The 25004-nt window shown below is 41.1% G+C and overlaps 1 protein-coding gene across 1 annotated transcript in view; it reads right to left on the bottom strand.

The window, feature by feature from the left end:
* Positions 1-1407: 1407 nt before the first annotated feature.
* Positions 1408-25004, bottom strand: part of RPGR (retinitis pigmentosa GTPase regulator) — a gene marked incomplete at its 5' end in the record, with an annotated part of 60215 nt that continues 36618 nt past the window's right edge. Inside the window, 6 exon segments of the mRNA XM_084279552.1 lie at positions 1408-1908; positions 3476-3564; positions 4957-4996; positions 5213-5503; positions 20511-22370; positions 23374-23439. Coding sequence (XP_084135678.1) covers positions 1684-1908; positions 3476-3564; positions 4957-4996; positions 5213-5503; positions 20511-22370; positions 23374-23439 — 2571 coding nt within the window. The 3' untranslated portion in view covers positions 1408-1683.

Genomic DNA, 25004 nt, shown 5'->3' with positions numbered 1-25004 from the left:
GCCGACCCAGGCATGGTAAAACAAATTCATTCATTAAGGATTCATTATATTAATTTAATAGTCGCTGGTCACAATGTTGCATTATACGTTTGGATGGTTGTGCAAAATAATTCCTTACTTGCATTATGTATTCCCTGAGGTGGTGTCTATCTTCCCTGGGAGCTGGATGAGGACTTTCCTCTCACTGCACTGCATACTACTCACCTACAACATTATTGGCCTTGAGACTGATCACTGTGATTGCTGCGTGCTGTAACAATGGTATTACAGGAGGAATCACACGGACTAATGAAGAATGAACTTTGACAAAATCAAGCAAGGTGAGAGGTGATGAAACCAGAACTGGCTTCAGCAGCCAGTGCCCAGCAACCTCCTTGAGACTGACACCTTGAGCCTGCACAGCACGAGCATGGGCCGTGCCAGACACGTCAGCTACAAGCTCCAGGTGCAGCATGCAGCAATCCAACAGCACGCACCATCTCCCCTGCCCGGAGAGCCTCTTATGACAGATGGGGCCCAAAGTCATGGGCTGCATGAACTTGTCCATAATAAAGGGTGGATGCTATCCTAGGCTCAGCAGGGGTATGTCAATTGTCTTCCTAGCAGCTGGCATAGTGGGATTTAGGATGAGAGCAGTGTTGATAACAGACTGATGCTTTCGGTTGTTGCCAAGCAGTCCAGGACTTTTCAGCTTCACATGCTGCCCTGGCAACAAGAAAGCAGGGGACACCCAGAAGCTGGGAAGGGACACTGCCAGGGCAACTGACCCAAACTGGCCAAAGGAATATTCCATACCCTATGATGTCATGCTTAGTATATAACTGGGAGGGTAGGCCAGGAGGTGGTTCGGCTCAAACACTAGCACTGGTTCTGGGTGATGAGCAACTGTGCTGTATGTATCACTTGTTTTGTGTATCCTTTTATTATTGTTATTGCTGTTATAATTTTCCTTTTCTGTCCTATTAAACTGTTCTTATCTTAACCCTTGAGTTCTACCGTCTGTTTTCCCTTTCTGATTCTCTCCCCCACCCCACTGGAGTAGGGGGAGTGAGCAACTGGCTGCGTGGTTGTTTTAGCTGCCAGCTGGGTTAAACCACCACAACTGACACTACTCTTAGGTAGCTACTGCCAGATATGAAATTAGGCATAGAGCTAAGAAACTTCCTCAATAATGGCCTATGTGTTTACTTGAAAGTTTTATTGCTGTTTTTCCAAGTCAAACCAGAAAAAGGCATATGCATTTCTCAGTAGCTGAGTACCCTCTGTAACATGTGAACTTTGTTATTCCACCTACTTTGTTGAACCAAATAATATCTTACATCATATATTGCAATTTCTCAAGAGCATCATACAAAAAGTGGTACTCTGTAGACTGAAACAGAATAAAACTATATAGCAAAACCCATGAAATGCCTGTATTCAACTTTTTATGTTAAAAAAATACTTTGTTTTATAAGACTAACAGTTAAGGCCACAAAACTCCAGCAAAATGCTGATGCACAATCAATTGCCACCATTAAAATTTCCAATAAATATAAAAAAATGGTCTGCATGTTTAAAATCACAGCAATCAAGTCAATCAAAAAAGCAACCACCACCATCTGTAGAGAGTCGTAACTGCTTTCAAGTAAAAATTGCACCATGTGCTTCAAGACTGTCGCATCCTTACATCCTATAGCAACGTTAGAGTAATATGCAAGTAGAAGATTTCATCCTTCTGTCTTGGTTAGTCACAGTTTCCCCAGAATTCTCCAGCGTATGGTTCTGGTTTTCATCTTTACTGTCCTCACCAGATAAATCTTCCTTTTCTTTTTCTTGTTCACTCTGTGACGGCTTTCCAGATCTGTCTTCCTTTCCACTGCACACATTCTTCTGGCCTGTCGGTGGCTTTCGCTTGAACAGGGAAAACTGAAGTAAAAAAAGACCCAGGTCAATAATATGCCCAGGACAGTTAGCTGTGAAATTCAAGGTTAAAAAAAACCACACCACAAAGCCTTTTGTATATACCAGTGTCAATTTACGTCACAAATTTCTCCTCAGAAAAAGAATTCATATTTCAAACCAAGATGACTTTTTAAAACTGTTAATGAAAAACATTCAGCTGCAATATCCAAAATGTGTCACAATAGCACAAATGAATCAGAGAAGTTAAAATTATGTCATTTTGTCAAATGACACACTCTGCAATTTGTGTAAAATGCTGCAAGTGGTGCAAAATTATCTGCATTTCTTTCAAACTGAGGTGAGGTCCAAAAATACAGGCTTAGATCTGCAAAGCCACAGAACACTAAGACTTTAATATGCTTCATTAGAAACACGTGTGTGTTTCCCCCTCTACTCTGCCCTGGTCAGGTCCCACCTGGGGTATTGTGTCCAGTTCTGGGCTTCCTGGGATAAAAAAAGACAGGGATCTCCTGGAAAGAGTCCAGAGAAGGGCTACAAAGATGATTAAGGGCTTGGAGCATCTCCCCTATGAGGAAAGGCTGAGTGAGCTCGGGCTGTTCAGCCTTGAGAAAAGAAGAGTGAGAGGGGATCTGATTAACGTTCATGAATATCTGAAGTGTGGGACACAGGGAAATGGCCAGGCTCTTTTCAGTGGTCTGTGGGGACAGGACAAGGGGCAATGGCTGCAAGTTGGAGCACAGGAAGTTCCGCACCAACATGCGGAAGAACTTTTTCACAGTGAGGGTGACAGAGCCCTGGGACAGGCTGCCCAGGGGGGTGTGGAGTCTCCTTCTCTGGAGATATTCAAGACCCATCTGGACACCGACCTGTGTGATATATCCTAGGGAACCTGCTTTGGCAGGGGGGTTGGACCTGATGCTCTCTGGAGGTCCCTTCCAACCCCTGCGATTCTGTGATTCTGTGGTCCCATTAATGACAACGTGTTGGTCTTATGTCAGTGTGACTACACGTGCTTGAAGTTAGTTGGTGTGTAAAGTCTTTGATCAACAGGAAACACAGTGCCAGTCTCTGCAGAAGTCTTTGGGCCCTAAGCCTGTATGAAATTCCAAGTACTCCTCAACATGCCTATATATATATAAAAATATATATTCATATATAAGCACGCTAAAATCAGTGCATGTTGGAAACAGATACAAGGTCAACCAGCTTGGCAGCCGCTTTCAGAGAGAAATATGGTGGAATTGGTATTTGCTTTAGTTAATGTTTAGCTAAATTTTCACCTCACCAAAATCTGATGGGATTAACGACCTGTTTTTTATGGGCATGCTCTGCATGAACAAGCGATAATGGGCTTTATCTCAGCTCTACTGACAGAAGTACTACGGTCTATGTTAACAGGGAAATTATTTGGACAACTCAAAGTTATCACGAAATAAAATCTTAAACAGTAGGAACAGGCTGTTTAATTGTTTATGCAGATCAAGTAAATTGGGGTAATCACTTCAGCTTCATAACTGCCTGCTGCTTCCTTGGTCACAGGTAAAACTAGAAGAAAAACCAGGCCACGTACCTTTTTTCTTCCAGTGGTTCCTCCAGCTATTTGGTCATCAGTGTTCTCTGAAGAATTGTTCACGGTATGATTGTCAGTGCTTTCTTTCTCTACAAGAACAAAAACCTTTATATTAAATTTCTTCAGATGCTTGCAAATTAGGAGTAGAAAAAAACCTGTTCTTCAAATTATTTTTGAAGTGAAGGCCACTAAATAAAATGTATAATAATAAAATATAATGTATATATATAATAAAATATAATGTATATACAATGTATAATAATAAAATATAATAAAATCAGTCAAAATACTGAGGTCAACTTGATGCCCAGCCTGAAAAGAATGGTTTTATTTTTTTAATCTTTCTACACAATGCCCTTATTCTCCAGAGATTCGATTTCCAAGAACAGAACCTCATGGTGGTGACATTACTATATAAAGTTTTGACTTGACACTCATAGTTTCCTCTTGCTGACAGAAGACAATGTCTTGCACGCTGATTTTGAAAGTATATTCTAATTTGGAAAAGCTGACTTTCAGGGCAGGAGTTACGGTTCAGCATGAATTTTATTCCATAGAAACAATTCTGGGAAAGGAAAAACTTTCCATCTGAGTTGATGCTGCCGTGTTTAAATTTTCCTATACTGCCTGCATGAATAACATAAATTTAGAACTTAATATCAAAACTTCCAGATCAGTGGATGATGGAAAAAATATTTAAGGGACAAGCTATTTCCATTATAATATTGAGAATAGATGGCATAGCTTCCTCATCATGCAGGCAGTGGCTTTTTTAATACCACAGTTGTTCTTTCAAAATAACATTTCTAGATCATTCCAGATTTTCTAAAAGAAAAGAGTATTTTTGATCTGTCTTGCATGAAATGGGGCATCCCTATGTCACGCTCCCCAGCTTTTCTTGAGGGATGTGCAGTTCACTCACACTGTCATCAGAACGACAAGCAATGGCTAGACTTGCATCTCCAGCACCTCTGAACAGCGTTCAGTAATGACCACATTTCACCCAAGACAACGCTTGTGACCGTGATGAGGAAGTGACAGAGATGATGAGGAAATGACAGAGGTGAGAAAGGCTTTTGACAGGCTTCGTTGTGGAAGTGAAGAAACCCGGCGCCTAAAGAAGCTGCTTGAGAGAGAAACACAGTCACAGTCCCTTTGCTACCACACAGCCAGAACTGCCCTTGGTGAGTAAGATGGAGTCCTGCTAAGACCAAGTCCTTCTCCTGGCCTTCCTCTGATACAGAAGTGGGACAAGTATTTTTATCTTTTGAATTGTTAGCAGATAGTAAGGGGGTTGTGCCTCTCAAATGTCCTCTCCTCTCAAGAACTGCTTTACCAACTACTGACAATAGCTGTATCCTTCAGTCTTTTTATAGCAGAGATTGTTTAGAATAAAGCTTTATCTTTTTTTATCTATTTACTTTCAATATATTTTTTTAGAATGTCCATCATGGTCTCTTTCTTAGAAATTGTATTCTTACCCTGATCAACGCTGGTCTCTTTCTGAGTGTTCTCTTCTGTCTATAAAAAGATAAAACAGTAAAATCTCTATGTTCACACTCGTTAAAAAGTAAGACTTTCAACTATTAACATCTATGTATTTGTTCCTCCCTCCACCAAAACCAGCTCAAACAACTTTACATTTCCAAGAAAGCTTCATGTATATTCAAATGAATGAAATATATAGAAACAAATTCTTTCAGCAACCAATAATTTAAAAGGAGTAAATGCTTTTACCTCTACAGTTTCCACTGTGCCATTACTGTTTTTTTCTCCCTCAGGTGTTTTACTATGTTTCTCTTTTTCATTTATTTCCTCAATTTCCTCTTGTGTCTCTGTTCCTCCTTCTCCACCTCCTGCTGGTTCTGTTTCTCCTTCTCCTGCTTCTTTTTCTTCTGATGCTGCTTCTTCTTCTGATGCAGCTTCTTCTTCATCTTCTTCTTCAACATCATCATCATTGTCATCATCATCATCGTCATCATCGTCATCGTCATCATCTGTCTCTTCATCTCCAAACAAGTTTTGTTCCTTTGACAAAATGTCCAGAATATAATTTTGAGACTCATGTTGCACAATGGTATCATCATCCTCATCTTACACCAGTTCATCATACATCATAATTTGACTAAGGACAAGAAAACTCAGAAGAAAATGTTCCAAGGAGCAGTAAGGACAAAGACAGGAGCCCTCATTGAAGGTTTGCTAATTTTAATAGATTTTAAAAAACAGACCTCCAGAGAACATCAGAAGTGCAGCTGACTTTCATTATGCCAATATGTGTCCCGAATGGAAAAGCAATGAAAACAAACTCTTTTTTTGGAAACAAAATTTTAAATGTTTGAAATATGCATAAGTAACAAAAAGCCCAACACTGGAAAAATAATTAAACTGTATTTCCTAAGAAAATTAATGAAACAATACCAGATACAATGTTGTGATTCATCCAGTTCAAGACAGATGCTAGAATTTAAAGTTGGTTTCAGCTTAGGATAAAACTTCAATATAGTAAAATAAAATAGCCAGCAATATTATAAAATCATTTTCAAAAGAGGAAAAAAAGGACATTTTTGCAACAATGTAGAGAAATGAGCCCATCACATCCTTACTGCTGCACTCCATCAGGCTGCCGTTACTCTGCCATTACCTACGTACAGCCACATAAAACACCGCCTTTCAACATTTTCCCTCCTGTTCCAGAAACATAAGGGCCTAACCCAAGCCCAAGATGGACTTCTGCTGTCCAGCCAAGTGAACCCTTACCATTGCATCAGCGTGCCCCGATGTGCTGTGACATGTCTGCATTCTGACCCTTTTCTCTTGTGACTGATTGATTGAAACACAGGTAACGAACCAGCATTTTACGTTACAGAGACCTGAACAACCAGCCACTTCTGTTCCCCCGCAACCCAGGTCATGACGGGAACTGGTGTGACGGACCAGACTGACAGGGAACTACTTAAACATCCGTGAGAAAGCCCGAATTTTCTGCTTTTGGCCCCTTCAAAATCCAGACAGCCTCCACAGATGTTCAGCGCAGTTATGGCCTATGGAAGCGATTCGACCCACCCATTTCGCACCGGAAGAAAGCGAAGGTTAGCAGAGCACGCAGGCGCTGTGTAACGCGCACCCAGGAGTCACGGCAAAGCCTGAAGACCACTAAATGTAAACTTCGAGTTTAGTCCGGCTTTGAGCTGCTGTGGCAGGGGGGTTGGAGCTCTGTGATCCTTGGGGTCCCTTCCAAGCCAGGCCAATCTGTGATTCTATGAAACCATTCATCCCCCCTACACGAAAGCACCTCTAGCTCTGCTGATGTGGAGATACCAGTCAAGCAGTTAGCAACAAAAATACCTATGGTCTGTACTGTGCACAGGGAACTGAAAGTAGTTGGGATTTGAGTTCTGAGGGAGGAACTTCTCCTAATTACATCGTGAATAGTCATGAAATAGTCACATTAAACAGTCCCAAAGTCAAAATGATATCAAAAAAGCTCTTCTTCCACTCCTCACCTTTCAGTTACAGAATCCAGCCTCAGAAATGACCTGTACTTCTAGCCTCATCTCTAGGCACACTTGATCTCCAGCTTTTTATCCACTGAAAATGTTTTATCCTCATCTAAATATTCACAACCTAATTTAAGGAATGCAAAGCTTTTTTTCCTTCATAACTGCTTAGGGTTTGCCCTGCAAGGTTTTGATAGCTGTGTGGGCTACAGGAGTGGCTTCTGCAAGAAGCTGCTAGAAGCTTCCCCCAGGTCCAAAAGAGACAATACCAGCTGGTATTGCTCCAAGACAGACCTGTCATGGGCCAAGGCTGAGCCCATTAGCCATGGTGGTAGTGCCTCTGGGATAACAGAGTTAAGAAGGAAAAAAACCCTAGCAGCAGTTTTTGCAGCCAGAGAGAGGAGGAGAAAATGTGAGAAATTCTGCAGACACAAAGGTTAGTGAAGAGAAAGGGGAAGGAGGTACCTCAGGCATCAGAGCAGAGATTCCCCTGCAACCAGTGGAGAAACCCATGGTGGAGCAGGTGTCCCTCTGCAGCCCATGGAAGATGATGGGGAGCAGAGATGCTACCTGCAGCCTCTGGAGGACCCAGCACCAGAGCAGGTGGAGATACCTGAAGGAGGCTGTGACCCTGTGGGAAGCCAGTGCTGGAGCAAGCTCCTGGCAGGACCTGCAGCCCAGGGAGAGAGAGGCTCACGCTGGAGCAGGTTTGCTGGGGGGACTTGTGACCCTGTGGGGGACCACGCTGGAGCAGTCTGTAAAGAACTGAAGCCTGTGGGAAAGACTCACATTGAAAAAGTTCATGGAGGACTGTCTTCTGTGGGAGGGACCCCATGCTGGGGCAGGGGAAGAATGTGAGGAGTCCTCCCCCTGAGGAGGAAGGGGAAGCAGAGACATCATGTGATGAACTGACCCCAATTGCCATTCCCTGTCCCCTGTGCTGCTTGTGGGAGGATGTGGAGAAATTGGAAAAGTTGAGCCCAGGAAGAAGGAATGGGCAGGGGCTAAGGTGTTTTAAGATTTGGTCTTATTTCTCATTATCCTACTCTGTTTTTACCAGGTAATAAAATAGATTAATTTTTCCTATATTGAGTCTGTTTTGCCCATGACAGTAACTGATGAGGGAATCTCTCCCTGTCCTTATCCTGACCCACGAGCCTTTCACTGTATTTTCTCTCCCCTTCCAGCTGAAAAGGGGAGTGATAGAGCAGCTTTGATGGGTACCTGGCCCCCAGCTGGGGTCAACACACCACAATAACCATTCCTCCTGCACAGATAATAAGGTCTCTAATGAAGAACAGCACTCTCATTATGATGGCAGCTAGATCTTCTGAAAGTAACCAAGAAAACCAGGATTTGCTGTCCATAAATACTTCTATAACCAGAGTCCAGTGCTAAATGTAAAATTATAGGAAGGAAGAACCTGTTTTGCGGTGCTTTTTTTGTAAATTTGGTAAAAATCTCATCAGAACTAACTGTTCCAAAGGGCTAGGAAAGCTATCATAGAAGAGTAATATTTAAAAAGACTTTTTTTCTGGTTCTTTACAGGGCCAGAATTGATCAGGGGGACTTAAAACAGAGTAATTCTAAGAATAAACAAACATTTTAACAAAGTAAAAAAATTATTGTCAGCATTCTAGATTTTGCCTATTGTGTGGTAAGAAGAATCAGGTGGACACATATTTATCACACTTGAATAAAAAAGCAGAGCACGATCCATGTGCCATCCCCCATACCAACACAGCTTAGAGCATCTCAGAAACCGTACACCGACATCCCACAGCAGCCATACAGAAGTTACCTACTCCCTCTGTGCCTATAAAAGTCACTGCTCTTTTGTAGCTCTGTGATGGCTGAACCTCTACGTCACCGCTCCACAGGTTCTGCTTACAGTGAACTTATGGATCAGGTTTGGATTCTATGGCAGAGACATCTCCTCCCAGCCTGAACACAGATACCTAAATGCAGGCGTCTACAAAAGAGACAGAATCTGAGCTGTCACTGTAGTTACTGGGGAGATCCTTGGTGGAATTCCTTTGATAAGCTCTGCTCAGTCATCCTAAGGATCCAAGACGTTGTTACACGGGCCTTATGGAGACCTGCATTATTCCGAACCCCCAACTCACAGACATGTAGCATACCCCACAACACCTAAACCCACGCAAGATGTGTTTGTTTAGGGAACTGAGCCATGCTCCTCATGAAAAAAATCAGCAGAGCTGGGAGACAGACACCATTTCACCCCAAAGAAGACATCTACTGCTGTTAAACCAGAAAGCTTCCCAGACTGACCACATTTCCACTTCCAAGGTTTGCAGCTCGGCACAGGTGTCTTTGGCTGTCACCGTATCTGTTCAGCTTCTGGAATAATGCCTTTTGAATGACCACTGTGACAGCACAGTTTTATCACTCCTGCTACCCACCAATAGGCCTGTTCAGAGAGTTTTTACAAGTGGTAGAGAAGAAGAGGTGAGGAGGTCATACTGCAGACACTCTTTTACTTTAAAAGATCAGATCATCTGGCCATTAAAAAGAATCTCTGAAGCATGTGAGGGTACTAATTAAAGCACACACACATATATATGTGCATTGCATGACTATTATATGTATATTTGACTTGTATTAATTATTCTCTTTTATTATGTTTAGGAGGTTTATTTTCTTGTTCCACTTCAAATTCCCTATTCCTAGAAAGACACTGAGGTAGGAATAGCTTCAACAGTTTCACCTCTGAAGCTGAGACACGGAGAAACTGGCTCTGCCACGGTCACAGAATCATATGTGTTGGAAGGGACCTCAAGAGATCATCGGGTCCAACCCCCCTGCCAAAGCAGCTCCCTAGGACAGGTCGCACAGGGAGGCGTCCAGACGGGTCTTGAATATCTCCAGAGAAGGAGACTCCACACCCCCCTGGGCAGCCTGTCCCAGGGCTCTGTCACCCTCACTGTGAAAAAGTTCTTCTGCATGTTGGTGCGGAACTTCCTGTGCTCCAACTTGCAGCCATTGCCCCTTGTCACCCACAGAAAGTCCAAGTACTGAAGAACACACAAGTACAATATTTGCAGTGGGTTTCATTTAAGCCTGAGGTTCCAATTTGTTCAAGGACAAAAAAAGTGGTTGGTACTATGAAACAACCTGAAATACTTTGTACCTCTAGTAGAATAAATCAGTGCAGCGGAACATTGGTCCTGAGAATCCTCTCTGGCTTAGCAGATGGTACAGGCTTTGGGAAGCTGGTTGGTTTCCTTAGTTTTTTGCATGCACCTACACCATTTTGTCTGCAAACACAGACCTTCCTAACATGAAGGGTAAATTTGCTGTATGCAAGCTTTAGGGGACGAATGACCATACAGGCTTACAGTTTTGGCAGAAGTATTGCCTCTCTGGGTGTAACTCAGAGGGTATAAGAGTCTTCTGCTGAAATGGCTACAGCTGGCTTTCTTTTGGGCAGGTTAATACAGGATAAAGGCATATCTTTTCTGACTGCTCTATAAAGATGTGGTCTTACGTCTGTATGGGGGGGGTGTGGGTTGGAAATTCACTCTGTCCCTTACCATTTTCTCCCCTGGTGTCACGCTCCGGCTGGAAGACAGCCTCGCTGAAGACTGGAGACATGTCCCATGGCAGACCCTGCTCAGGAGAGCTGCAAACCAGGTTTCTGTACATTTTGGATCCCTCCTGCCTGCTTTATGGGCACTGAGCTCTGTCAGGCGGGCTGTTCAAATCAGCATTTCAGAGGGGAAATCTTGTGGGATCTTTCCCAGTCTCCATCAAGGAGTCAAAATATTTTGTTTGCTGCCACTATTGTATGTTTCTAGGGGAGGAAATGTCAAACCCACTGATGAAACAAATTTAGTCACAGATATTTTAAAAATCTGGTGAAAACTCAGGGATGAAGAGAAGTCTGTAATTACTGTGTGTGCCACTTGGAAATGGAGAATTCTGGGAAGCACTGGCTTACAGAACAGACATTTCTGTTTCTGGTTGCCTGGAAACTGTTCAAAATCCACAGAGAAGATTACTAAAGAGAGCTGAGAATGAGGTAGTTAGCTGCATGCTTCTTCCTTGGCGTTGTTCTGCCAAGCAGCCATAAAACAGTCATTACTTAGCAGAGTTTTTAATCATTTAAGGAACAGATTTCTCCCGTTACCTGTCCAGCTCATTACCTTTAGATGCCCCAAAGCACCCCATGGCTTGCTTACACTCCTGTACAACAACTGGATGCAATGCACACCTAGTAGGAGTTTTACTATTAAGTAGAAAACTCCTTGTAGATGGGTGTCAAGTCTAAGGAGGTTGGTCAAAGTAGTCATGGTGGGTAATGCTGTCACATGGGAGCAAACAATGGTCCTGTTATAGAGCGCTGGTAAAAACAACCCCTAAACATATTTCTACAGACCACTCTTCTTTTTTGATGCAGGACTGAAGAAGCCTAGGTAGACAGACAAATCACATCCTTAACTAGCTATCATTTTACTCTCCAAATTCTAGCACACATCAATGTCACTCCTGAATTGTCTGTGCTGGGAAAATGCAGTGTTAACATATTACTGAAAAAAACCCATTTAAAGTAACAGCATTAACCACGATTTTACATGGAGATGAGAGGGGGAAAAATGGGGAGCAGCTCTGTTTACCCTTCCTTTGTGGGCTGGAGATCTATGGGTGGCTAGGCACGTAGCATTCTGTTGATACTGATCTTGTCATGATGTCAAGTTATCTAATATGAAGGGACTGGAAACAGTGCCTGAAAAAACTCTTAGTAAAGCTAAGATACATACCTTGTGGTTTCTTACTTAGCAGTTACAGTGAAAGCTTGACATCTTAAATTCCACACAAAGCTAGCCATTTGTCACCAGGAATTTGAACCGGGCTTGCATTTCATAGCTACTAGTGCAGAAAAGTTATTAGTTTAGCTAAAAATTACAGAAGGGTCTTTCACTTTAATGATTATGAAACAAAGAGCTTTTCAGTTTAATGACTGAAAAAATAAATCAGAGGCATAAGTGCTCAAATGAGGAGATTTGACAGCCTTATTCTTTCAATTACATGCAGCAAAACAGCCAACGAGCCAAACTAGGCTCTCCTTACATACTGTCATGGAGACAAACAGGAGAGTTCAGCTGAACACCCTTCCCAGAATGTTCAGTAAAATGCCGAGCCTGTGGCTGTACCTTGACTAAAAGTTAACACCTAGACTGCCACATGGTTACACAGCTTGCCTCACTGTACAGTCCTAGGTCAAGAGCACTTGACATGGATAGCCTGACACCTGTAACAGTCCCTTAATGCTCCTGTTATGTAATTACCCTGGAACACTGACGTGATGCTGAACTCCTAAGTTCAGGCACGCTGTGCAGACAGTGAAACAATCGGAAATCATTTTACACCAGGTATGAGTTTCTGTGCTACATGTCAAGCAACGACTTGAGCTTTGAAGATAGTTATGCTTTCTCATAAATATGGTGGAAGAAAATGTAGTAGGTGTCCACAGCACAATACAATGATTCTCCTGAATATCTGGTGACTAATCACCACCTGTAGTACTTGTGATACTTCAGAGGCATCCTCAGACAGGATGGTGTCACTCTGATGAAAAACTGGAATAAAAAGGTGCATACACAGCTGTAAATTACATCGATAGAAACTGACTGAGCAGACTCATTTTCCATCATTCTTTTCCTAAGCCACCTTCTGCCAATACTTTACCACACAACATAGTTTATTTTCGAAAAGCTAAACACAAAGACCTGTGAGTTCCTGCAATCTGCGCTCCTGTCTCAGGCTGGCAGCGCACATACTTTGCATTAAGAGAATTAATCTGATTACATTTATTAATCAAGATTGGAGGTGTCATTCTGACATTTATTGCACAGTAGTAGACAGTCCCCTTTTTGATGGATTATCTTAAAGAGTAAGTAAGAGTAAAGAGTAAAGAGTAAGGCTTTGAGGTAATTATGCTGTGGCTTGCCAGCTTGCTGCTGTAGGTGTATCTGGAGGAAGTTACACCTCTGCATTCTTGTTTGAACAAAAACAACTACTTAACAATGTATAAAATTGTAATGTAAAACTATATTCTAAAAGACAGTATTTGTACTTTCTGGGTTGGATTTTTGACTATTCACTAAAAAAAAAATAAATAGATTTATCTAAAAGATTTTCTTTCTCAGAACAAAATTTTTATTATTTATTCCCACGGTAATCAACATTGGAAATAGCTCAGATGTACTACAGTTTTCATATACAAAACTTACCTTCTCAAAAAAGTCTTCTTTCTTTGGACAACAAATAAATAATACCAATTCCCAAGGTGAAAAATAAACCAAGCCTCTATAGAACTAGAAAGGATTTTTAAGGTGGTGTGTGAAGAATTGCAAAACAAGTTGGAGACTATTTACATCAAGTATAATCTCTTATGAGCTATTTTACACAGTAAACATAACTACCCTTTAATGCTTGGTCACTTGGAAATAGCATTCCAAAATAACTCCTGGGTACTTAAGCAAAACAAATGAATTATAACAAGCAACTCCAAATCAAAACATGTTGATGTTATCTCAAAAACTCCATGTGTCTCTGGAAGATATTATGCTGCACACAAAATGAATTCTTAATGCTAACAGAGACAGAGAAAAACTAACTTGGGAATATTAGCCCACACTTGGATGCAGTCTGTGCATTTTTTCCATATTCTTATAGAAAAAAGTTTTAGTGTCTGGAGTTTGTCATGCTGCTCCCACGTATTTATTTGCAAGTGAATGAGGACAGTTGCTACTTTCTGCTTTTATTGTGCCACAGAGCTTAAGAGTACTGCACGTCTCTCCAAAATCCCATGCTTTTTCTCAAAATCCTTCCTTAGTCATGCTGGTTATTATTCCATGCTTAGGTAAGAATATGGACAAAGGCAAGTTTTCACTAAATAATGCCACTGCGTGCAGGAAGGTTCTTCAAGGTTCTCTTTCCTCCTGAAAAGGGTGCCCCATGAGTCACTGCAAAAATCTCCACAGCCTGCAAGCCTGGGTCTCTCAGGAGAGATCCACTGTGTGACGGTAAAGTATCAATTTCTGTACAACTATCAATAATCTTTAAAGCCATTCTCAAGGGACATGCAACTTAGCAACACAAGCCCCACCAGCTTCCCCAAGCAATTGCTCTCCGCATGATGCTGGTGCCTGCGGATGTTCTGGCCCAGGGACTGGAAGGGCAGCTTTAAAACACAGCCAAACTCCTCAGGGTGCTCTCGGTGCAGGACACATCCCAGTTTGCCATGTTCTGTCTTCTCCTCAGAGATGGCAGTGAAGCACCTGGTAAAACAGATGCAGCAGTTTTGCTGCTGGGTTTCTAAGCATGAGAGTTGTTCTGTGCCTTAGCTAGGTGCTGGACAGAGTAAGCATTTTAAACTTGTAAGAAACTCATCTTCTGCCAGGGTGGCTCACAATCCTAAACCTGCACTAGATTGGTGATTGGTGATGAATTTCCAGTTTGCAGCACAGTCCTTTGCATTATTATTGGCACACAGTGACTGGGAAGTGTTATTCTTTAACAGTACTGTGTATGCTTACAGGTATAGGCGCAGCTAAAGGCTTTAACACGAAATTCTGCTTAGAGCTGCTTTTGTTTAGCATGCTCTCACACTCTCACTATGAAACCACAAATACTTCACATTTCACTCAAACCACAAATGCAACTCTGTGTGAAAAGTGGGGTGCACATGGGGAATTAGAAAGCTCTAAGCCTGTAACATTGAACCTGGGACATTCCAGCAGACTGCCCTGCGATCCACCTCAGACAGAAAGAGCAGAGTCATGTCTGATTTTGAAATGTTGGGACATTTCTGAAAGCCAGAATGGTAAATGCCTTTATACTTGGTATTTCAGGGCCCTGATAACACATACTTTCATAACTAAGTATGGGGTTTTGAGATACTTGTTTAAATTATTACAGCATGAAGCTGCCAGGCAAAGAAGCAATGGGCACTATCACAACCCCCTAAAAAAAGACAGCGATTAAGTGTACTTGCTTTTTTCTTTCTGCAATAGAAAAGTAAAGCCCCTGCAGCTCTCAGCAGTGCTATTTTCTGCCAAAGCTCGCTCTCCAAAATCCTTCCAATATGCAAAAGCAAACCTTTCCTCTCTCCATCAAAACATATGAATACATGAGTGTCTCAGATCACAACTCAAGTGAGGGGCTTCAGATCACGAAGATGCTCAGAACTCAACCAAGGACAAAGCTAGAGGTGTGCCATTTGTGCAAGCAAAACATGTACTGAGTCGCTCGTGGAATGCCCCAGTGCTAAACACTGCTGTTTACCTGCATTGCACCTTTAGAAATTAGTTGAGAGTTGCCCTTTTACATCTATGCTGCCCCTTTTTTTTACCTTTGCACAGGTCTGATAACATTCTTCTGTCTGAAGATTCTGTTATTTCTGAGATTGATTCTGCTTCCTATAACCCTCATTATAAAATTAAAGACAGTACACAGAAGTTCAGGTGAGTATACAGTTCATACATTCATCTTATATGCACCAAGAAACAACTCAGTTTGCATTTTTAAAAATGCACTGCTTTTAATCATTCTCATTTATTTCAGAGTGTTTAACAACACTTTTGACAACTGACTAGATTCAACAATAAATATAAAAGACTGTCTGCTACTCTGAGAGGTTAAGATCTAGAAGGCAGTGCCACCTTTGAAGAAACTAAGCTAAAGTTTGCCTTTAAAAATGGCTAAAGCTAAGAAAAGCTAGGGGAAAATACCTAAAAGCAATGGAAACAAAACCTAAATGTCCCTGTGAACATGTATGTAAGCATGTGCAGGGGGATTAAAACCTCTGAGATTAAAAGGTGCTTAGAAATTTGCAGGTTGTTACTAACAGTTTAGGATGTCAAGTGTTGTTCCCTTCTGTATTGCCACTCTTCATCTTGTACATGCAGTTGGTTGATTGCTGGTTACTAATACAGTAATAAACCACCTCCATCTTGATTTGATTTGAACCACATAGCTGGGGAGTTCTTCCATGTGACAATTGTGAGGGAATAAATTTTGAAGAGGAAACAAATGCCCTTTTTTTCTAATAAAAGAATAGAGGGATGTCAAATGAAGGTACCAAAAAACTGAGACAAGACCAAAAAAAAAGGAGCTACTTCTTCAAACAACATCCCAAGTCATCTAAGAACTGTTTGCCAAAACATGTACTGGATGCTAACCAGGTTAAAACTGAAAGAAATTCATGGGGAAAAAAGGGTATATTAAATATAATAGATCTTCTGAACTACACACTATTGAACCTACTCAACATATTTGGTAAACTAAACGATTACACAGGAAAAAAAAAACCAAAACAACAACTACATGTTTGATCTGTTCTTGGGTTTTTTGTGTTTTTTTTCCAGGCATTCACCCATAGCCACTGGCAAAATAAAAAAAAAAAAAAAGAATATTAGGCCAGACAGACCTTTGGTCTGAGCAGTTATCTGTTGTTTTTCTCTATATATTGAAGGATTTTTTTTTCTCTACTAAAAACTAATTCAGGAGTGCTTCTGCCACGCTGCTTAAGTACTGCGCATAAATCTTTTTGTATCCCATAATAAATACCAAGGACACACTGAATTTCCACAAAACCACAAGTACCAAACTTCATAAACCAGTATGAGTCAAACTAACTGTAATTCCAGTCGTTACGCTAATGGAGTTCCAAAGTCCCCCCAAAGCCCAGAAACATTGGCACAGTGCACAACTTATGTAACAGTCCTGTGGAAAACCCTTAGAAGTGCTGGAGTAACGCTCTGCTTTTCCCCTACCACAGGAATGATCCACAAAGCAATGTAAAAGGAGTTCTGAAGTCAATGAATTTTTATCCAGACAAAACAAAGAAGAGGACATGCCCGTAACTTGGCTTCCTTTACTCTCCTGGGAAGCCTTACGCTATCAGCGCACGTTGAGAGAGGAACAACAAATGGCCCCCATTTGCCTAAGGATTTAGATTAAAAGCTACAGCCAAAAAGTACAGGAGACCCGTTCCTACTTGGACCTGGAAATAACTTGCTTCAAAGTCCTTCCCTTTTTCCCCTCTCTAACAAATATTTTTTCATAAGAAGCTACAGTTTTTTTCACAGCGCAGTTTTCTTCCAAAGCTCAACTTTAGAATCACAAGTAAGTAGATGTCATATCCAAGAAACATGGGTTTAGGCCCATAAAACACCTTGTCAATATTACTCTCAAGTTTAATCACAGTAACAGCCTAATCTTCCCTAAGAAAGATTAACTCCACTTAGTTTCAAGAGCAAGTATTTTCACAGCAGTTCAGCGCTAACACAGCACTTCTGCGCAATAACTGAAGATTCTCTCCTTAGAGCAAGCTGTTTTCTTGGGAAGTGCAATTAACTCTTAAAATACCCCACTCTACCAGCATGTGAGGCTACTTACTGTTTTCCAAAGACTTACGCATCCTGATGTCAAGACCACGTATTCCAGAAAATCTCAGAGCTTGAAACAAATTTCACGGGGAGAAAATACAGTCACTGGACTCAATTTTGTTATACTTAGGGCACAGGACAAAGGACTGAAAGTGATCTTACCTTCAAATGCAGCACATGGAAGGGGTGACTGTGTTAAGAAGGATCAAGCTGGATTAGGATCTACTGGCAAAAACTATAAATCTACCATCATCTTTTTAGAAAATAAATTCTGGAGACATTGTGTCAAAAGATATTTTAATGCCAGTACCTTACAAAACAACATTAAAAAAGTTCCATAAACTCAACATTAAGTATTGATTCTCTTCACATTTTTATTGAGTGACATTTATTCATTTTGATTCCTTTTTTTTTTTTCTCCTGTCCTCATTTTCAAATAGGATTTACACAGCTATTTTTCTAGAGAATGTCAATACTGAGACACGTTTACAAGTTTCTCAGAGCAGCCACGGAATTTAAGTATTAATGCTGTATGGTGAGTCCCTATCTCTTCTTTTGCCAGTTTGACCACTAACAGTTGAAACAGTAAAGCAATATCTTACAAAGTCACGAAAATAATTGGCAGATTTTTTTGGTGTATTTTAAGGAAACACCAGAAGCATCAACATAGTTCGGTTTCCCAAAAAGACCTCAGACTTTCATACAATTTTATCTACTATTCCATCTGAATTCTTGGTGTATTGCGTCACAGATGTGATTTTTAGGGGGGAAACACTTCTCCAAGGAGGAGAAGCTGAGGCTCTGATCCTTAAACAGATACACACTTCATACGGCAACAAAGTATATTTCCTTCCTTCAGAACCTTAGAGCTGGATGAGTAACATAATAAGGTCTTTGTAGGCAGATACTGAATCTTTTGTTTACTGCACAGGATACATAAGTAAATAATGTTTTACAGGTGTGTGTTTTTAAATCCTTAACTCTGGCTAATCACTAAATGTTATAGTCAGAAATTATCCCTAATCAGATGCATTCTGACTCAGGGAATCTAGGCCACTTCTCTTTTTACGTGTAATTCTGTGCTGACACCAAAATAACAAGTAAACTGTAAGGCCTTCAAAAAAGCCCAGGTCACCATTTACTGGGGTTTGTAGTGCCAGTTCCCTGTCATCTGCTGAACCATGTAAACCTGGCAGCTTGGCCTTGCTTTAATTTATGCCGAGTACTCAAACATTGCACCTGTATACACATGAAAAGTAGGGGGAATGGATATGGACTGATACCAGAATTCAAAAATGTGTATCTCTGATGTGTTACTGACACTCCTTTCATGTAAGTATGCTGGTTTTGGCTGGGATAGAGTTAGTTTCTTTCACAGCAGCCAGTACGGGGCACTGGTTTGGGTTTGTGCTGAAAACTGCTGCTAACACAGCAGTGTTGTAGTTATCACTGATCAGAGCCAAGGCCTATTGTGCTTCCCACTCCACCACTGAGCAGGAGTTGGGAGGGGACACAGCTGTGACAGCTGACCCCAGCTGACCAAAGGGATATCCCATAACATATGACCTCATGCTCAGCATATAAAGCTGGAGGAAGAAGGAGGAAGGGGGTGGGGGGAGAGTGTCATTTGTTTGGAGTGATGGTGTTTGTCTTCCCAAGTCAGTGTCAGGTGAGCTGGAGCCCTGCTCTCCTGGGGATGGCTGAACCCCTGCCTGACCACAGGGAGCAGGGAGTGGATTCCTTGGTTTGCTTTGCCTGTGCACAGGGCCTTTGCTTTACCTATGAAACTGTCTTTATCTCAACCCAGGGGTTTTCTCACTTTACCTTTCCAATTCTCTTCCCCCATCCCTTGGCAGGGGGGTTGGTGAGTGAGCAGCTGCATGGGCCTTAGTTGCTGGCTGGGGTTAAACCGTGACAATAAGGCACATTAACAAGTAAACTATCCTGCAACTAAAACCTTAAGAAATCTTATTAAAAGGCAAAGAAGATTACACTGTTACAATGTATAATTCATGTTGTCAGCATGACATCATAATTTAATTAACAGGCAAATACATTTTGCCTCCTCAGCAATTACTTTTTTATACCTTTCTGTCATACATGATAAAGATGACTGTGTAAATAACTATCAACAATTCATATAAAAGCTTCCCAAACCTAAACATTTCTTTAGTCACTTTCAAGAAATTGGCACTTTAAGCATATGCATAATCATGTATCTTGACCACATTAAAAAATAATTAAGTATTAAAAATCAATCTGCCATAGTTCCAAAGTTTCCTGAACAGGCTTAAAATGCATGTCCAGTAGTCTCTGCTACTTTAGTGTTAAATAATGAGGTAGCACATTGTTCCAAAATTGTTCTGACTTATGTAAACCATTTGCTACATGCTGTTTGGATTTCATTTTTTGTTTAGAGCTGTTTGGTAAAGCAATACTTTCCTTCTTCCCTGGCTTCCTGGTTTCGCTTTTCTTTTGTGGAAGCTTATTACTGTTAGTTTTTCTTTTATCTTTTGCTCTTTGCTCTTTCTCTCCTTCTTCCTCCTCTTCTTCCTCCTCTTCCACATCCCCTTCCTCCGCTTCTCCTTCTTCCTCCTCCTCCTCTTGCCCTTCTTGTTCCTCCTCTTCTTTTTCTTCTTCACCCTCTTCCCCTTCTTCACCCTCTTCCCCTTCTTCCTCCCCTCCCTCTTCCTCTTCTTCCTCTTCCTCCTCTCTCTCTTCTTCCTCCACTCCCTCTTCCTGCTCTCCCTCTTCTTCCTCCACTCCCTCTGCCTGCTCGCCCTCTTCTCCCTCTGCTCCCTCTTCCTGCTCTCCCTCTTCTTCCTCTTCTTCCTCTTCTCCCTCTTCTTGCTCTCCCTCTTCTTCCTCCGCTCCCTCTTCCTGCTCTCCCTCTTCTTCCACTCCTTCTTCTTCATCTTCTTCCTCCCCTTCTCCCTCTTCTTCATCCTCCCCTTCTCCCTCTTCTTCTTCCACCCCTCCTCCCTCTTCTTCCTCCCCTCCTCCCTCTTCTTCCTCCCCACCTCTCTCTACTTCCCCCCCACCTCCCTCTTCTTCTTCCTCCCCTCCTCCCTCTCCTTCTTCTTCCCCTCCTCCCTCTTCTTCTTCCACCCCTCTTCCCTCTTCTTCTTCCACCCCTCCTCCCTCTCCTTCTTCCACCCCTCTTCCCTCTTCTTCTTCCACCCCTCCTCCCTCTCCTTCTTCTTCTCCTTCTTCATTTTCCCACTCCTCTTCCTCCTTTTCTTCTTTTTCTTTCCCCTCTTCTCCTTTTGCTTCTGCCTCTTCTCCTTCCTCTTTCTCTTCTTTCTCCTCTTCTCTTTCATCTTCCACTTCATTCTCTCCCTCTTCTTCCACTCTATCCTGTCCCACCTCCTTAGTCCTATTTGCATCTTCCTCTTCCTGTTCTTTTTCAGGTACCTCATCTTCTTCCCTTTCTGCCAATGATTCTTCTAACTCCTCCTCTTCACCCTCTTTGTCTTTTTCACTCTCATTTTCTTTGTTTTCTTCTTCAGTTTCTTTTTCATCCTCACCTTCCTCTCCTACCTCTATCTCTTTTTCTTCCTCCCCCTCTCTATCTTCACCTCCTTCCTCATTTTCATCTCTTTCCTCACTTTTGACCTGCTCCTCCTTTTCTTTTTTGGTGTCTTCCTCTTTTGCATCCTCTTCCTCCTCTTCCTCCATATCCTTGTCTTCTCCTGCACTTAGCATTTCTTCTTCCTTCATCAACCTGCCTTCCTCATCTTCATCTCTGCCATCTTCCTCATCAATCTCTTCAACTTCTTCTACAACCTCATTCTTACCATGTCGCTCAGCCTGTGATTCCTCTCTTTTACTTTCTTCCTCATTATCTTTTTCCTCCTTGCTTTCATCTTTTTCTACTGAAACATCGTATCTATCTTCTTTAATCTCACTCTCTTCATCTTCCTCCCCTAGTTCACCTTCACTGTCAACTGCTTCACCCAACTCTTCTTTCTCACTTTCACCCTTTTCACTGCCTTCACTCTCCTGCTCTTGATTAGATTTCTCCTCGCTCTGAACTTCTGACTGCCTGTCTTCATCAGATTCAGCCTCAGAGTTTGTTTCTGCCTCACTCAGACTTTTTATATCAGTCTTTTCTACACATTCTTTCTCATTGTTTGTAGCTGGAAATGCTTCACTCCCATTGTCATCCTTTTCAAAATCCAAATCTTCCACATATTCTACTGTCTTCTTTGCCTTCTGGACCTCTCTCCCTTCACAGTGAACCTGTTCTTTTTCCCTAGTCTTAGGTACATATTTTGCAAATTCATTACTCCTTTCCTCAGATGAAGATGATGACATAGTTACAGCTATTTGTTTTAAAAATTGATCCTTTTTTTTTAAGCCCCTCTGCTTGTCACTACTTTCTTCTCTGATGCATGTTCTTTCACATTTATCAGATTTTTCAACAACATCCTTTATTTTGTTTTGACTTTCTCCTGCTTCGTGACTTCCTTGTCCTTTAACAGGGTTGCATTTTTGTACACTTAATGAATCAGCCTGGGGCCTTCTAGATGCAGAAGGAACTACATCTATTTTAAGGGTTTGCTTAGATTTAACAGCTTTTGACTTTTTATTGGAAGAATTTGTTTTTTCAGTCAGAACTTTGTTTTCAGTGGGAAGGTGATAAGGTACTTCCTCAGTGACGAGTTCAGCATTTCCCACATGTTCTTTTTCCCTCTTCACTAATCTGCACTTGTCCCTAGTAATTTGTTGGCCGTCACTTTTCAAAGTACTAACACTCTGTGCATTCTCAGATTTACCTTTCGCTGTACTTTTTTTAGCCACAGGCTTCCCTACAAAGGCACCACTTTTTTCTAAGTCTTTTCCTGGTGATTCTGAAAGTGAAGACTGTTTTTGTAAAGAGCCAGAGTCTAGTTTTGAGCCCTCTTTCATGAAATCAGAATGCTGGTTTTTCAGCCCACCCTTACCATCTCTTTTCAGTTTCACATTTTTTTTGTTCTTCTATTCCACATGAGAAGCAGAAAATTAAAAAGAAAGAAGGAAAGCATTAAGGACAAATGACAGCAAAAGAAAAAGGTTACAAAAACATCTGAACAAGAAACAGAAAAAAAAATTGTATAAGGGGTCGAAAAGACAGCAGAAAAGGTAGAGTCACATGAAATGAATTTACAAATGCACATATTAGAATGTAACATTATGTTGATGATAAATGCATTACTATTCCTTTTCACTACCCAAGCAGACATAGTGAAAGCAAGAAGAACTGTGCAGCCAGTATCATGTCCCATAAGCAAGAGCACATGCAAAGTGTGAGGCTGTGCGAATAGAAGGAAAGAACCACAGGTCTCTCATGCCTTCCTCCACCTTCCCCCTTGGGTCAGCAGCTTCTGATGCACTCACTGTTAGGCTTTTTCTAAGACGTCTGAAAAACTGTTGCCTTCCTGCTTTAAGCTTTACATTTATGAAACAAAATTTATGAAACCAGTTTTTAAAATGTAAAATTATACTGAAATATAACAGCATGCTGAAATGCTGGGATCGCTCTGGGAGTGATATAGAATTATGAATAATTTCATAATTAAAACAGTATTATTGCTCCTTTAAACAGACTCCATGGTGAATTCCTGTTAATAAAATCTTCACTTGCATTGTGTCCCAAAAGTCAGTTAAAATATTTTAATACCAGCAAACCTGTAGAAATGTGTGTTATCAGCATAAGTTACAAAATCTTTTGTTCCTTAAACTGGTGAAGTATTATATACTCTCATTTCCAACTATGGATGGATATGGGGAGTTCTACTGGCATGCACAAATTCTCTCTGACATCTGTCAGCTTCTTAGACTTTTACCTCATGGACAATCATAAAATCATCAAGAGGAGGCCTATAAAATTTGCCTAGCTTTTTTAAAACTCAAAGTAAACCAATAAAGTGCAAGAATAATGCAAGAATTATAGAACTTCTAAACATACGTATATGTGTACATATGCAATTAGTTACAGTACCTTTTGTTTTTGTAGTGGTGATAGCTGTAAAGACTGGTCACTGGGATTCAATTTCATTGCATGTGTCTGCAAAGAATAAGATCTTTATTAAAAACCAAAACATAACTAATAATGAAAGCAGCATCAAAGCCCAGCTCTACTAAACACAGCTGTTATATGAACATTTTAATACTATTGCAGTCAGGTTGAGACAAATCTGTATCATCACTCAACTCAGCTATTTCATTCTCATTCCCTCATTTACTCTTTGTAAAGAGAGAAAGGTAGTAGCCAGCTTATATGCCCAACATCTAAACTGTCTGTAGAGACTGAAAGGTGAGTGCTCTCCCTTAACAGCCTGCAAGCACATTTTAGATCCACCTTCCACTCACCATGAAGTTGTGGCTACAAACACCTTACTCCCTTATCATCGCAACCTGCGACCTACCATCCAGATTGACACCACAGCCTCAAAAGAACACATTCAGGGAAACACTAAACAGCAGAAATTTTCATTGGAACCCAAAGTCTTTCTTCTATATAAAGAACAAAAAGAAAAGGCAAGGCAATGTAGAATACTGTGAGGTGGGCAAGTACAGCCAGATTTTGGTCATCCCTTCCCTTAATGGTCTCTGCTGCTGTCTCTTAACTGCTTATGGTTTACCCATCATATTCTTTTTCAACACAGTAAGCATGGGCAGCTCTGGTTTCTGATGCCCAAGAATTTGTATCACCAATATGACATTTAAAGGTTTTTCCTCTTTGTGTCACACTTCCAATAAGATGTATGATGCCACAGTTCAGAAAAATCAAAGTAACTATGCTGTAACAGATTACTTTCATTCAGATTCAAGAAGAGCACACATTTTTCTTTGTATTTTAACAAGTTTGCCTGACAGACTTTTTTCAAATTTACTCTTTCACTGTGAAAAATGTTTTAAAATTGAATCACAAAAAATGGGTACAAAAATGAGATGGAAGTCTGGCACAAACAGCGTGCAATGTACTACAAATAATGCCCCAGTAAGTTAATGAAGGCCATGTTATGCATCATATCTGAAAACATCTTTTTTCTTGTAAGTGAAAACAGTTTTATAACTCTTAAATAAATGGCATGCATGAACAGATTGTTAAATTACTAAGTAAAGTACAAACAAGTAATAATTCCTGTAAAATGTGCGATCCCTCCAGTGTAACTGACAACATATCCTGAGCTGAGTCCACAGTGAGTTGCTTATCTCTTTCCACTCCACTGAAGGTAAAAAAAAAAAGACAAAACCCAGCACTCTTTCCAGTGCACTGCACTGAGGCTGGGACATGCCCCACCTGCTGAGTGGGAGAACAGAATGTTTTGGAAAGGTGCACAAGTGATATGGCAAATACATTTTTTTAAATAGAAGAAATATGAAGGAACATGCTTGGGGGTCACCAAATAATCAAAATGTCTGCATTTTGGTCTTCCTGTTAACACAATCCACCTGTACTAGAAAAGCTTTTCTAGGAAGAGGAAAAGACAGCTCTCTGCTTCATTTCCTGCAGTTTTCTCTCTTGGAAATAATCAAGATGAGGCAGGTCAGAGATAGACATCACCATGTGGTATCCAGCATCCCTCTCCCTTCTGTTCTCATATGCAGAGCTAAAGGATGCAGAAG

Source organism: Gallinula chloropus, assembly GCF_964237585.1.
Source record: "Gallinula chloropus genome assembly, chromosome: 1".
Classification (NCBI taxonomy): Eukaryota; Metazoa; Chordata; class Aves; order Gruiformes; family Rallidae; genus Gallinula; species Gallinula chloropus.
This window is presented reverse-complemented; position numbering and strand designations above follow the sequence as displayed.